The sequence below is a fragment of the Papaver somniferum genome, unplaced genomic scaffold, assembly GCF_003573695.1.
Source record: "Papaver somniferum cultivar HN1 unplaced genomic scaffold, ASM357369v1 unplaced-scaffold_158, whole genome shotgun sequence".
Lineage (NCBI taxonomy): Eukaryota > Viridiplantae > Streptophyta > Magnoliopsida > Ranunculales > Papaveraceae > Papaver > Papaver somniferum.
In genome coordinates this window covers 593,325-605,636 of record NW_020625264.1, presented here as the reverse complement: position 1 = coordinate 605,636, position 12,312 = coordinate 593,325, and the positions used below count along the sequence as shown (strand labels likewise).

At 36.8% G+C, this 12,312-nt stretch overlaps 2 protein-coding genes across 3 annotated transcripts; one reads left to right on the top strand and one right to left on the bottom strand.

Annotated features, from left to right (window-relative positions):
- Positions 1-3,470: 3,470 nt before the first annotated feature.
- LOC113337143 (putative pectinesterase/pectinesterase inhibitor 26) lies at positions 3,471-5,747 on the top strand. Its single transcript, XM_026582826.1, has 2 exons — positions 3,471-4,630; positions 4,740-5,747. Exon 1 carries the CDS (start codon positions 3,762-3,764, stop codon positions 4,623-4,625), a length of 864 nt encoding a protein of 287 aa, XP_026438611.1. The 5' UTR covers positions 3,471-3,761; the 3' UTR covers positions 4,626-4,630; positions 4,740-5,747.
- Positions 5,748-6,308: 561 nt separating this feature from the next.
- On the bottom strand, positions 6,309-9,925 carry LOC113337168 (disease resistance protein RGA2-like). 2 transcript variants are annotated; one of them, XM_026582862.1, is made up of 2 exons: positions 9,437-9,925; positions 6,309-9,350 (listed from the first exon to the last, which is right to left on the bottom strand). In XM_026582862.1, exons 1-2 carry the CDS (start codon positions 9,494-9,496, stop codon positions 6,471-6,473), a joined length of 2,940 nt encoding a protein of 979 aa, XP_026438647.1. In that variant the 5' UTR covers positions 9,497-9,925; the 3' UTR covers positions 6,309-6,470. The 2 variants fall into 2 exon arrangements, with proteins under 2 accessions (XP_026438647.1, XP_026438646.1); XM_026582861.1 differs by having other exon boundaries at positions 6,309-9,924.
- Between the last annotated feature and the right edge of the window lie 2,387 nt (positions 9,926-12,312).

The following is a 12,312-nucleotide window of genomic DNA, read 5'->3' as shown; positions in this document are numbered from 1 at the left end:
TCATGGCGCTATTGAGATTGAGTCACCAGATGGTAGTAGTTCTTCAAAGGTTAACGGTCAGAGATTGAAGCCCTTTTTAGAGCCTTTTCCTACATGTGACGTTAAGGAGGTCCCTATGGAGGACCCTATTTACCTTGATTGATCATCGAGGCAGTTTGTATGTTGTATAATATTTTTGTTTTTGGTTCCACTCCACCCAGGTACTATCTTTCCGAACTTCTTTATTTTCTGATTCCTCATGTTATTTACAATTTTGATATTGTTCTTTCATTAGAAACATTAAGGACAATGTTAGATTTAAGTTTGGAGGTGGGAAAGAAACATTTTTTGGCTTTTAGTTGCAATAAATAAACTCCACAACCTAGAAATCGAACTCATAAGACAGATAAAAAGTTTGATCCACTGAATTCATAATTTCAAAATTTTAATCTAAACTTAATTAATTAACCTAATTAAAATATTTAGTGTTAATTAAACAAGGATATATTAGCCATTTAGAATATACAAGATTAAGGAATATCATATTTAATTTGTAAATGTCTTGGAATTTTTCTCATTAAGTATACCCCAATTAACTTGGATATACCCGAATCAGAAAAGGTATTAGATGGAAAGAAACTCAGGAAGTCATGGAGTGGGGATTTTTTTTGTTCACATTATGAATCTCATCTCTGACTTAGATGTCGACCAAAACTTTGGGCTGTTCTTTCGGGGTTAACACCTTATTTATCTATAAAAATATAAAATAAATAAAAAAATAAATAAAAGTTCATTTTTCAAGTAGTTTGGCTCAAAAAGCAAATTGTTAATAAGTTGGAGAATCGGTCAAGTCAAAAGTATGAAAACATAAGACTTATAAAGTTGGTGATGTGAGCAGTGATTGAATGCCTTTTTGACTTTTATTATTGCATTTGAATGCAAGCAAGAATGAATAGTACCAGCTGTAAGTGTGCCGGCAAAAATCTAAAACACAATTCAGCCTTGAATCTGGTCCCGGTATCCACCTAAACTTTTACTCCACAGATTAAAAGCAGCAATTAAACAAAGATTAAACTAAGAAAGATTTAAGTTGTTCTCAAATACTAATAAATAATCAGTTACATCTCATCTCCCTAGGTGGTAGGTTCTTTTTCTCTTCTGTCTTCTTCTTCTTTTCGGTAGAAAGGAAGAAAAAAAAACATTAATTGTCTCCAAAACTACTCCAACACCGACTTTCCTCCCGCTTTCCACATTTTTTTTTCTTCAGTCCTCATCTCCAATTGGATCTCAATCCTCTTAGTTAACCAACCCCAATCTAATTCAACACCAGATCAATTACCATTGAAATTTTCCAATTCTTGATTCGAAGACCCTTCCGGCCTAAGAAAGGTCGGCGTTTTCTTTATCCGCGAATCATTCTGGATTCAATTAGTCGGCAAGTTATTCAAACCTAGACCATATTACAGCCGATATTCCATTCAACGTAAACCTTGCCGACTTTATATATTTTCAGAATAAAATTTTTTGATCAAAATTGAACACATTTTCAAAATAAAATTTTTTGATCGAAATTTTTAATAGACGCATTTATGTATCTAATATATCTCAATTGTATATATTGTTAGTGCTCGATTTTATACTTATTTGGCTATTTTATGCTTTTGTAGGTGTTTTTGGAAAAATAAGGTTTTGCGGCGAAATCGGTTAAACATGTGGTATTCGGACCTTCGTAGACAGTGTACCGGAAGTACCCCAGAAGTGTACCGGAAGTACCCCAGATATACCACTGAGGAACCCCGAAAAAGTGCGGAAAACATCCCAGAAAAATTACTAAAGGCACCCAAGTTTTGGTTATTTCCACCCCAAGAATTTTATTTCAACCACACTTACTATTCGCACCCCTAAATTGGATTAGGGGAGGTCAATTTTCTTACCAATTTCAAAACAGAATTTTGGCGGGAAAATTGGTTATTTCATGCATATTCACTGGATAGTTTTGTATTCGAATTTTGGAGCAGATTTGAAGAGATTCAATCGCTGGAAACCATTGGGTTGGACTTGAATACACTAAATAGGGCTAGTATGGGCGCTGTAACGGACTGAACTGGACTCGATCACTGAGTTCAAGCAAAACAGGGAATGGCGATATTATCAGGAGTTGTTGTGTCCATCTTTTGGCAACTGACAGGAAACTACGTGGAAGAATGGGAAAGAATATCTTCTTCTTGACTCTATGGTTTCGATCCTATCCAATAAGGAAGATTGGTTGGCTGGATTACGCGTAAAGGAACCAACAGAGGGAAGAAAAACTCATATATTTAGGAAAAAAAGAAAACCGAGTTATACTCAGATTTATCTCGAGATTTATGGACATGTGGAGTATATATAAGTTTGATACGAGTCCCAGAGAGGTAATCAAGAAGTTGGGGGTCGAGCAGAGGACAGAGGAGCGAAGAATCGGGAGTTGCAACGAAGTTACCTGCTGCTGCCGAAGAAGAAGGAGAAGCTCAAGAACACGAAGAACGGACGGCCAAAGATCGTCGTTCTTCAACAGCGCCAGCAGCAGAAGAGAAGTATCGTTGTTTAGCTGCAATTCTCTTTTATCGTTTCTTTCTGGGCGCCTTCTGTGAGTCTTAGTTTCACTGTTTTATATTTTTCACTCTTTTAATCATATTTTGAGCATCAATTATGTATTTTGAGAACATGATTATTATGAATAGCTAAACATCAACATTGGGATGATGGAGGAAGTCGTTCTTTACGCATATAATAATTCTATTTGATTCTTATATGACTTTTGCAATGTTCTAAATTGATTTATGATTTTTCTTGATTATTTGTGATTTTGTCTGATGGTGTATGCTTAATCCTAGAGATTCTTGATGCATCATGCTTATGATTTACATCTAATATTTTACAAAATCTATTTTTGGCAAAGAAAGAGTCGATATTTCTTATCAGTATAAGCTATAATTGTCTAGAATTAATAGTTGAATCACATGAGTATAAGAGTTGGTGGAATCCTGAGTCTCAGTCTCTTGATTTTGTGACATATTTTGTGTATATATTTTTATTTTTCAATCTTTACAAGTCCGAACAACAAATTTTATTTACCACTTAAATTATTAAGTCAGGTATTAGACTGAAAGGAAATTTGTGAAATGATCGATTGGGGATTCTTTTTCTTTTCCATGTTACCAATCCCATCTCTGATTTGGTTGTCGACCAAAACTTTGGGCTGTTCTTATGGGGTTAAGACCCTACTTATCTATTAAAAAATAATAAAAAATAAAACAAAAAGAAGTTCGTTTTCCAACTAGTTTGGGAAGAAAGAGTGAAAAAGCAAATTGTTAATAAATCGGAGTGAAAAGGATGAAAACATAAAGTTGACTTATAAAGTTGGTGATTGAATGGCTTTTTGAGTTTTATTATTGCATTTGAATGCAAGCAAGAATGAATACAAAAATCACCTCATGAATCTAAAACACAATTCAGCCTTGAATCTAAAGTTTTACTCCACAGATTCAAAAGCAGTAATTAAACTAAGAAAGAGTTAAGTTGTCCTCAAATACTAATTAGTATTTGGAGTAAATAATTAGTTACATATTTATTTATTGTCAGTAGAAAGGGAAAAAAAACTGGCAGATCCCATCCACAGCATTTATTGTCTCCAGCATTGTTTTTCTTCAATCCTCATCTCCAATTGGATCTCAATCCTCTTAATCCAATTCAACAGCAGATGAATTACCATTGAAATTGAACCCTGAATCTAACTCAAAACAATGGATATTGCAATACCGATAATCAACAACAACACTTCTCTCAAAGGTCATCATCATCTCAAAGACAACGACAAACACGACCGTCGACGAACCACCAACAACCTCAATTACAAGATCCAGTTCTTAAAACCACTACTAATCTTCATCGTCGCAGCCGCATTCCTGCTATCAATCCTAATCACCGCCGCATTCGGAATCGGAAGTCTAATCATACACAACACGAAATCAACTCCGTCGGAATTAACACTGGACGAGACAATGGAGTTGCTCAATCTCGTCTGCAACGTCACTCATTATCCGGTTTCATGTAAACATTCGTTATACCAAGAGATCGTCGGTCCAGCGGTGGATAACCCGGCGAGGCATTACGCCGACGGGATATTCAAACTATCGTTGACGGTTGCCACGAGAGAGTTACAGAACATGTCTTCGTCGATTCCGGCGGTGGCGGTGAATCTGAAAGTGAATCGGAGAGATGAGCGGGTTAAAGTCGAAGCTGCGTTGAGGGATTGCAGGGGACTGATTGAGGATGCGATCGATAAGATTGAGACATCGATATCGTCTATTGATGAGAAGGAAGAGGAGTATGAAAGAGATAAGAAGAGGTTGTTTATGGTGTCGGAGTCGAAGAAGATGGTGAATGATATACGGGGATGGGTGAGTGCTGCACTCACGAATACGGATACTTGTTTGGATGGATTGGAAGATGTCTTGGATAATGATGAGAATTCCAAGATTTTACCTGAAGATTTGAAGATTGTGATGATGAATTCGAAAGAGTATGTTACTAATTGTTTGGGGATTGTTTCCAATTTTGATACGGTTCATAAGATTATCAACTGGAATCTTCATCGGAATTCTTGATTTTGGTATAGTTTGACTTTCTTTGACTTTTTGATTCATTCTTTTGTTAGTTATTTTTGGTGGTCTTGGTCTTCTTCTTGTAATTGTTTCCATTCATTCATTCACATTATCTAGATGCATTTCTGAAAACGGCGGGCAATTGTTCGCCGCCGAAAACCAACATACAGTTGCACCTCTGGAGTTGCACCCACACCCACTTCAGTTGCAACTAGCAGAGCTGTCAATCAATCTGGCCACCATTTGGATTAGCACCTTCCTGCAGAGATGGCAAAAGATTTAACCTTGAAATTATCTTTGGGATGTCCACCTAAAGTAAAAAAATTCAAGATTGCTATGATAAGAAGTGGGGCGAACCTACAGTTTTAAAGAGACTCCACATTAGTCGATTTCCACGACTTTTAGTTCAACAACAGCTCCACCCTACTTGTGTCTCTTATGTAGGATAATGTTGCAGACATTCTCGAAACTGCTTCATCTTGTGTCTCTTATGTAGGATAATGTTGCAAACACAACTTCATTAAAACAAACAGATTATGAACACCACAATACCATAATCACATATACTCCAATTGAGTCCCCAATTGCCAATTTTAAAAAATACCTCAACTTCTTTTAAATTTAGCTTAAAAAATTCACATCCTCTTTTAGGTACTCTAATGATCCAGAGATTACGAGGATCCTCTTTCTTTTGAAGATGTCCTTAAACTTAGTAAACATTCTAGCCCTGCAATCAAGGAACTTTGGTTGAGATTTGGTTTATGAGGAATGGTTACTGTTATGATGATGAAAAACCAGATCCTGTGAAGATTCAAAAGAAAATTCAGAAAATTGTTCATGATTAGATTAAGAGGAACCTTGTGGGGAAATGATATTGAAAGAAACATCTTGCTATTTCAATATAGAAAGATGAGATGTCTCAGGATTATTGAGTTATTCTTCAATTTGCCAGCTGAAAATGTAATACTCTTGTGCTGTCATGGTGCCTCCAAAGAAAATGCTGGTATGAGTTTGTGGTTAGCAATTGTGAAAGTGCTTTTGTGTATGCAGAGTGTGGTGGCCTAGGAGTCACCACTAACTTCATTTCTGAATTTATAGCTACCATATGTGCTCTTAAGCATAGAAGTCAAGATTGTTCTGCAATCTGATTCTCTTGCCTGTATCACTTCTCTTCAAAAGGATATAATTGCCAACTCGAAATTGCACATTATCCCTTTCCTGCAACAGGATGTGGAGGAAAAGAGTTGCTAAATTTATCTCGTCTGCTATTTCACATGTGATTATAGGTCGAACCAAAAAAAAACCTTTATATGTGTGATCCGATGAACATAGATCCAATTTTTCAATTTTCTTTTGGGGATTACCCGTATCCTGCCCTGTTTCCCCTTTGTTCGGGTAAAACCCTACACAATAAGGCCGGGTCTCCACGGGAATGGATTTGGATGGGGCAAATTGCCATCCCTAGTGGCGGGATCAGTTTCCTGGCCATTTGGATGGGAACTTTGCTGTTTGTTTTAGATTTTTAAGATAATGATTTTCGGGTATCCTCAGAATCATTGGTTACTTCCCCTTAGTAACTCGACGGAAACAACCCATAACAGGCACAAAATTACACAATTCAAAGAGAAAGCAAAGAATCCGAAAACACTAGACTTCTTCATCACGAAGATGGGAAGTGAACTGTCATCACCAAAATTATTTGCAGAGGCAACAAAATATTATTATTAATTGTCAAAATTGAATTAGTAAACTAGACCACATGTCTCTACCTTTTTTACATGTAGCCCAAATTGAATCCTGTAAAAATCGTAACATTATCAGATTTTTAGAAAAACATTACAAATAACCTTACTCCCTTTTCAGCTTTTCGCAATCCTTTATGATTAATTCCGTGAGAGAAGAAGTCCATAATCTTAAATCTGGTATAGATGTCAACTTAACGCACTCTTTGATCTCTACTTTCTCAAGGCAAGGAAAGGAAATATCATGCCGCGGAGGTGCAGACCATTCTTCTAAATTTTCACAGAACCTGATGGACAACCAAGTTAACGAAGGGAACAGTGTTCTTGTTGTTGTAGCAGGTGTCGCGGAATCTTTGCTTTCTTCTTCTTCTTCTACTTCTTCTTCTTGCTGGCAGTAAAACTCCTTGCCTAAACACTTGACTGAATTCATTCTTTCAATCTCAAGAATCTGAAGACACGGGAGTTGACCCAGTCCTACTAATTTTGTACAACTCTTGCAGTTTTTAAACTCCAATTCCACTAAATTAGGAAGACAAGAAGATGATCCCATCCACTTCGGAAGCTTTAAACCGGGGAATCCATTGATGTCCAATTCCTCCAAATTAGGGTGAGGTTGGAGACCTTCCAATACCAAAACAGAATTATTAACAGCCACTTCATCTTCTTCTTCTTCTTCTTCTTCCCGTATACGCCAATATAATGTCAAATATCGAATGTTTTGCTTGCCTTTCAATTTTGCCTTCTCTGCCTCTATTTTACCACCTCTCACATTCTCTAGGTTTCGAATCCCTAAACCCCGAAGGGAGTATAGATTTGCTAATTCATGGATATTGGAGACGTCTTCTTCTTTATTCACGATAAAAGGATACAATTCTTCGAGACGAGTTAGATTTTCAATACCTCCGGGCATTATTAGATTACCCCTCCTTCCAAAGTACTCCAGCCGTCTCAATTCCACCCAATTCTTAATGTCTTTTGGAAGCTTGCAAACCACCAACCTCACAAACTCTAACTTACAGATGTTGCTAGTCAAAGACTCTGGCAATTCTGCTATTTGAGTACCAAGAATATCAAGTGACCTTAGTTGTGTCAGAGCTCCAAAGTCACGAGGCAGTGCTTTTAATTGATAACAACCCATGAAGTTAAACTCCGTTACATTGCAGAGGAGAGAGATTGAATCGGGTAACTCTGAGATTCTTGTATCAGAAATAACCAAGGACGATAGACTCTGGAGATGCCCAATATTTGTTGGCAAGACAGTAATGCCCTCACAATAAGCAAGATTTAAAGTCTTCAAGCTGGTTAGCATCGTAACGGAATCAGGTAAAACTGTGGCGTCTGAAGAAGAGAGATTTAGATGTCGCAAATTTATCAGAGAGCCAATTCCGTTGAGAATGTTTTGAACATTTTTGGATTGAAGAAGGATGAGAGTTTGCAGATTGTAGAGTTGATGAATGGACACGGCATGAACATCTTCAAGATTAGAATAACTGAGATCAAGGTACCTCATATGTTTAAACTTGAAAGTGGAAGATATAGTTTTTAGACTTCCAGGTTCAAAACCTAACCGATGTATTACACGAAGACGCTTGTTACTCGGTGGACTCAGAAAAACAAAAGCTTTTCCTTGGTAAAGAATTGTCCGCAATCTTGTTGCATTTTTTAATACATCAGATTCTTCTTCTTGTGGTTTCCCTTCCATGATTAACCGTAGCCGACGAATTTGAGACATGTCATTTTTCATTTCACTAGTCTTCATAATCGTGACTTCATGACTGCCAACAACGCTCAAGGCAAGATCATGTACAAGATCATGCATTTTGAACGATGAAATGTCACCCAAGTTTAAATCCCTTGTCACATCTTGAAAGAAAGACCGGGACAACAAACTAAGGAAGTAATCATTACCAATATCTTCTAATGAGTTTCGATTTCCTCCATTAGATGGCGGATGAATGAATCCTTCTGCCATCCACAATTGAATCAATGTTTCTCTATCATATCTCCAATCTTTGGGAAATAAACAGCAGTACGAGAAACATTGTTTCAAATGGGATGGTAAATTATCGTAACTCAATTTCAATATCGGTATGATTCCCCCACTGTAATTTTCTCCTGGTGTTTCTAAGCTTTGGTTGTCTCTAATTGACAACCACTGCCTCTCCTCACTCTGTGAGTGCATAAGACAACCAAAGAAGTTTGCAGCAAGCGGCAAACCTCCACATTTTTTTGCTATTTGCTTTCCTATGATTTCCATAGTTGTAGTCGCAGATGCTCCACCCGGAGAAAAAGCTCTGTTCTTTATAATAGACCAACACTCCGCTTCGGATAATACATTTAGATTGTAAGGAGGAATTAAACCTTGCACCACCGATGCAACTGTTTGGCTGCGTGTAGTGACTATAATTTTACTACCAACAGAACCGCAGCAATCTAAGACACTCTTAAGTTTATTCCACTCTATGGGATCTTCATTCCATAAGTCATCTAGAACTAGCAAATATTTTGTTCCTTGTAATTTTTCTCTCAATTTTTTTACTAATATGTCATTGTTTGAAAAATCTTCGCATCTAGAATTAGTGGCAGACTCCATAATGTTTTTTAAGATTTTAAAGACATCGAAGTCATCGGAGATGCAAACCCACATCTTTTTTACAAACTGGTTTTCTACTGATTTATCATCGTAAATAGATTGTGCTAGGCTGGTCTTTCCAAGTCCCCCCATACCAACTATGGATATGACGGAGACATTTTCTAGCTGATTAGAAGAATTTACAGAAGATGTTGATGGTAAAGAAGATGGCGAAGACATGCTCATCGTTGTTAACAGCTTAACTATCTTTGATTTATCAGCATCCCTTCCTACAAATTTTGAAGCATCTCCAAAGAATGAAGTAGTTAGCCGCTTATTATGTTGCTCGTCGTATCCACCACTGCTAGTAGTTTGAAACTGAAATCTTTCCATAGCGGTTGCTATTTGATTAAACTGTTTATTGACGACTCTGATTCTATGAGACATTTTAAAACGAAAGACGAGTTGATTGGAGGATGAAAAGAAGACTTTTACCTTACTTTTCTTATAAGATCGGCGCATTGCTTCGTAAGAAAATTCATCCAGAAGATCATCAGCATCGTAAGAAACTTGTTTGAGCATTTTTAACCAAAGTGAAACCGCAGCATCGTTCACCTGCTTGGTCTCCGCATCGGATGTTTTAGCCTCAATAACCTCCAATGTCTGTTTAAGCATTTTCAGGTCATCCTTGACACCCCAAGCAAGGCTAATCTCATTTCCAAGTAGAGTAACCAGATTTTTCAACATTTCAGATGCACCATTAATAAGAACACCCTCGAACGCCATTATAAACAGATGAAGAGATTGAGATTGAATTATTTTTTTGAGGAACAAGGTTAAGATTTTATTTAAGCAAAGGAACAGGAGGAGAGAAGAGAAACGCATAAGGTTGATATTGGATTGGCTCTATGATTAATGGGGAATAGCAAAGAGATAAGCTTAGGAAAAGTGTTTGTGGCTGAGAATGTATGTATTCGAAGAGTGGGTGGTTCTTCTACACATGCAATGCCGGGTAAATGCTTTTAGTCGTACCCTGTGACTTCTTTCAACCACCACACGTAATAGTACTGGTCTCAATTATCAAAGGAAAGAGCACTGTGAAGTCAAGTAGTCCTCTCCTTGCTTTAAATTCATTCATTCACTGTGCACCAAATTTGAGAAATATCTCTTAAGCAATCCTTAGGTCGGTCATCGCCTAATATCACTGCAAGTGAATCACATTCTATGTACATTCTTCCATTTGGGTCATGAATAATTAAAATGTTATATCTCCAAATAATTTGTTTATATCAGGGTGACATAAATTTTCACTGTTCCAAACGAAGAGAGTTTTTTTTTTTTTACTGAATTTCTCTTCTCAATTATTGCATTGTCAAGTCACAGCTACCAAGCTACATGGTACGGGCAGTGGTTCACAGGCAGCAGTCAAGCTACTTGGTCAAGTCATTAAAAGTGAAGGACCCGATTATTATGCAAAAAGTCTAAACACACCTTGTGAAAAAATCTCCTCAAGAAAACCATTTCAAAAGCTCTCATAAAACCAAATCCCTGCAGCCTGCTGTTCTCCCCGGGACCACATCTAAAAAAACTGTGACACAAATTTAAATTGCGGTTTTGGCGAGGTCTGCTCACACGGTCTATGCAAAACCACTAATTATGATGTTATTAAGGAATTTTATCTCAGCTCCCAACGTACACAAATTTAAAATGCGGTTTTGAGGACGAATAATGCGAAATCCTGAAATGTGGATTCTCAAAAGTAAAGTAAATGATCATTGTACGTGTATGGGTGGTGTGGTTCAAGTTGAACCATAAGATAAGACGATAATGTGGAAGTATGCTATGAATTATGTGCGTAGAAAAGAAGAGATTACTTTGTAGTTGGCATCTTAATTTATCAACATTACTTTGTAGCAGCAATAATTGTTTTTTCTAAATATTCGTCGGTGACTAGTATCAAATCTATTCTTTGCTCTGGAATTTCTCCAACCACACCTTCGACCTGTACATCAACTTTATGATCAAAGGAAACAGCACTTGTAACTGTGTAGTCAGTAGTCCTATCCTTACTTTAAATCCATTCACTGTACACCAGAAATATCTCTTAAGGTCGGTCGGTCATCGCCTAGTATCAGTGCATGTGAATCACATTCTCCATTTGGGTCATGAATAATTAAAATGTTAATTTGTTTATAGCGGGTCACCGTTTCATTTGTACGGAATTCAGCCTGCACCATAAAAATTACTGTAATTTTTTTTTATTGAATTCCTCTTCTCAGTTTTTTATGAAGAAATTGAGCTGTAACGGTCAAGTCATAGCTTCCAAGCTACATGGTACGAGCGGTGGTACACAAGACAAGCTACTTGGTCAAGTCATTAATACTACTCCCTCAGTCCCAAATTAGAAAATGAAGTCGGGAAGCTTAGAAACCAATAGAAGCAAGAGCTGCTTCATCAACAATACTACACTTAATATTCTTCATTTTGTGAGTGATTTCATGTTCTTCTCGGAGAATATAGTTATCTTCTCGGAGACTATGGAGATGGTATTTCTGACCTCATGCTCAAAAGTAAGATTCCACCCATTGTAAAGAACTAGATAAAGCTGTCTTTTCGTTTTACGATCCCATTTGAGAATTTCTCTAATACTAAAACATGGTTTCAGGAAATAATATTCCAATCTGCATAACAATAATACAAAAGGAACTTCCATTTCATTATGTCTTAGATCTGCCTACTACCGGGACTTGGACGCGGTTATAGGATTTCCTGTAATTACATTTTGGCGCATAGAAACAACTCAGATGAGCAATAAGCTGTTCTTTTTAAGGGTCCCCAAGCTCGTCAATGCTATTAGCAGCTAATAACTCGATTAATTAATAAAAATTAATATAACAATAATTTAGAAACGAAATTAGGATAGTTTGATAGATTTCAAAAAGTTGTGCGAAACGGACTGCTCGAACGTGTTATTTGGATTTTGGACGAAGAAGATACACAAAATTGGTCAAAAAGACCAAAACAGAAAATTCATGGGTAAAATAGATTCTTAGCTTTAGATACTGTTTATATAGCCAAAAATTAGAAAAATACTGTTCATTTAGCCAAAATGGATATTTGACCCAGGAAAATAAAAACAAAAAGATATCAATCACCTAAAATACCCCTTTGACCCTTTAAACTAAGTTTTTTATAGCAAACAAATTTTTCCCACGTACAAATTTAATCTAACATCAATATCCCAAAATCTTTGAGTTATTGAGCGGCACCAACAATACCAAATCTGAAAGAAAAAAAAAATGTCGAGGCTGAGTCACTACATCCAGCCATGATTGATGTTCCATCATTCCACATTCCACAGCTGCAACTTCAACTT

Coding starts and splice junctions, on each gene's coding strand:
- LOC113337143 (XM_026582826.1), top strand. CDS start 3,762: ATGGATATTGCAATACCGATAATCAACAACAACACTTCTCTCAAAGGT.
- LOC113337168 (XM_026582861.1), bottom strand. CDS start 9,821: ATGCGTTTCTCTTCTCTCCTCCTGTTCCTTTGCTTAAATAAAATCTTA.